The following is a 2,093-nucleotide window of genomic DNA, read 5'->3' on the forward strand; positions in this document are numbered from 1 at the left end:
ATTTCTTTTTAAAAAATTAAATAAATTAAATATCAATAAAAATATATGTTATTTTTTAATTAAAATTTTAAATAAATTTATTTTAAATAATGAAATAAAATACAACATCTATTAAAATTTAAATAATGAAATTAAATAAAATATAAACAAAATTTTAAAATAAAACATCAATAAAATATCTATAAAAAATTATTTTAAAAAATTAAATAAATAAAACAAAAATAAAAATAAAAATTAAATAAAATTATTTTATTTTTAAATTGAGACATTTAAATTTTATTGAATTTTACTAAATATAATACATAATTAAATACTAGAAAGTAAAAATATAATTTTATTTGCTAATCCCATGAGATGAGTTATCTTATAGTTTCTATCTCACAAATATAAACTATTAATCCAAAACAAAACTTTAAAAACAAACAACAAATTTTAAACCATCCGAACTAATAGTCTAATCTCATACCCAATCTTTCCAAAAACAAACACCCCCTTATGGGATAACTAGTTGCGAAATCCAAATCCAATTAGATATTTCTCACACATACTAGAAAGTTGGTCAGCACAGCTAGGGAGCATCTATTCACACACACACCTCTCTCTATACACATTTTCCACACACAACCCTCCAACATATTTCTTCATTAAGTGTGTGTGAAAAGTGGATGTGGTGTGTGCAAATAGAACCTCCCGCACAGCTAGCGTCGATAAGCAGCGAAAGTACTGGAACAATCCGCTACTTCCTATAAATACCCTACACGTCCCTTCCCTCTCTCGTCGCACCACATTTACGTGTGAAAATTTATCGGTATCCAAACAGAGTCCTTGACGCTCCCAAAAATCACATCCCTGAATTCTTTCCTTGAATTCCGATCTGATATAGAACCACGCAGCAAGTAAGATGTCGATGATCCCAAGCTTCTTCGGCAACGGAAAAAGCAGCATTTTCGATCCCTTCCCTCTCGACCCCTTCAGAAACTTTCCATTCTCCGAATTTTCCCGGGAAAATTCTGCAATAGCGAACGCTTGCGTGGACTGGAAGGAAACTCCCGAAGCTCACTTGTTCAAGGCCGATCTACCGGGGCTGGAGAAGGAGGAAGTGAAGGTGGAGATCGAGGACGACAGAGTTCTGCTGATTAGCGGAGAGAGAAAGGTGGAGAAGGAGGAGAAGAACGATACCTGGCACCGTGTGGAGCGCAGTAGCGGGAAGTTCATGAGGAGGTTCAGGCTGCCGGAAAACGCGAAGATGGATCAAGTGAAGGCTTCCATGGAGAACGGAGTTCTGACTGTAACGATTCCAAAGGAGGAAGTCAAGAAACCTGAAATCAAGTCTATTGATATTTCTGGTTAGAATTTATGTCATTGTGAATATGAATGTTTTGTGGTTCACTGTTTGTCTAAGCCATGCTTTATGATGTAATTGGTATGTTTACCTACGTTCTAATAACGACAATGCTACGTAGCTCAAATTTTGTGGCTCAAAAGTGGCTCAAATGGCCAAAACGACGTCGTTTTGAGTACAGAACAACATAAAAATGGCCAAAACGACGTCGTTTTGGCCATTTGAGCCACTTTTGAGCCACAAAATTTGAGCTACGAGACATTTTCCTTCTAATAATTACAATTTTTGAGTTTTATTGTTGAATGACGTTGTTTGTTTGTGCAGTTACGTTTATACTAGGCTCGTTTGAGTAGGGTGTGATTTTAGAATTTTTGGATAACAAGGCTTGAATTGTGAGGTGAAGAGGGGAAAAAAATGTGAAAAAGGAAAATAAATCATTATCACTCTGTTTGATTTTAATTTTCAAAATTCATTTTACAAAAAAAATTATTTTTTCATTTTTCATTTATTTTTTTGTTTTTATTAATTTTTTTAATATTTTAAAGAATTTTTTTTAAATATTTAGACACTTAACATAAATATATTTAAAAAATATAATATTTGTAAAAAAAATTAAAAATTCATTAAATATCATAAATATAAAAAAAATAAAAATTTAATATATTTTCGTATTTATTAATTTTTTTAAAAATAATAATAAATATTTTATTATCTAAATATATTTAAGTAAGGTGTATTTAAAAAAGTAAGA

At 31.0% G+C, this 2,093-nt stretch overlaps 1 protein-coding gene across 1 annotated transcript; it reads left to right on the forward strand.

The window, feature by feature from the left end:
- The first annotated feature begins 757 nt into the window (after nt 1-757).
- LOC114309274 (18.2 kDa class I heat shock protein) lies at nt 758-1,447 on the forward strand. The gene has a single exon (XM_082904167.1). It carries the CDS (start codon nt 902-904, stop codon nt 1,349-1,351), a length of 450 nt encoding a protein of 149 aa, XP_082760293.1. The 5' UTR covers nt 758-901; the 3' UTR covers nt 1,352-1,447.
- Nucleotides 1,448-2,093: the final 646 nt, after the last annotated feature.

The sequence above is a fragment of the Camellia sinensis genome, chromosome 14 (genome assembly GCF_055761805.1).
Source record: "Camellia sinensis isolate YWXY chromosome 14, ASM5576180v1, whole genome shotgun sequence".
Classification (NCBI taxonomy): Eukaryota; Viridiplantae; Streptophyta; class Magnoliopsida; order Ericales; family Theaceae; genus Camellia; species Camellia sinensis.

Coding starts and splice junctions, on each gene's coding strand:
- LOC114309274 (XM_082904167.1), top strand. CDS start 902: ATGTCGATGATCCCAAGCTTCTTCGGCAACGGAAAAAGCAGCATTTTC.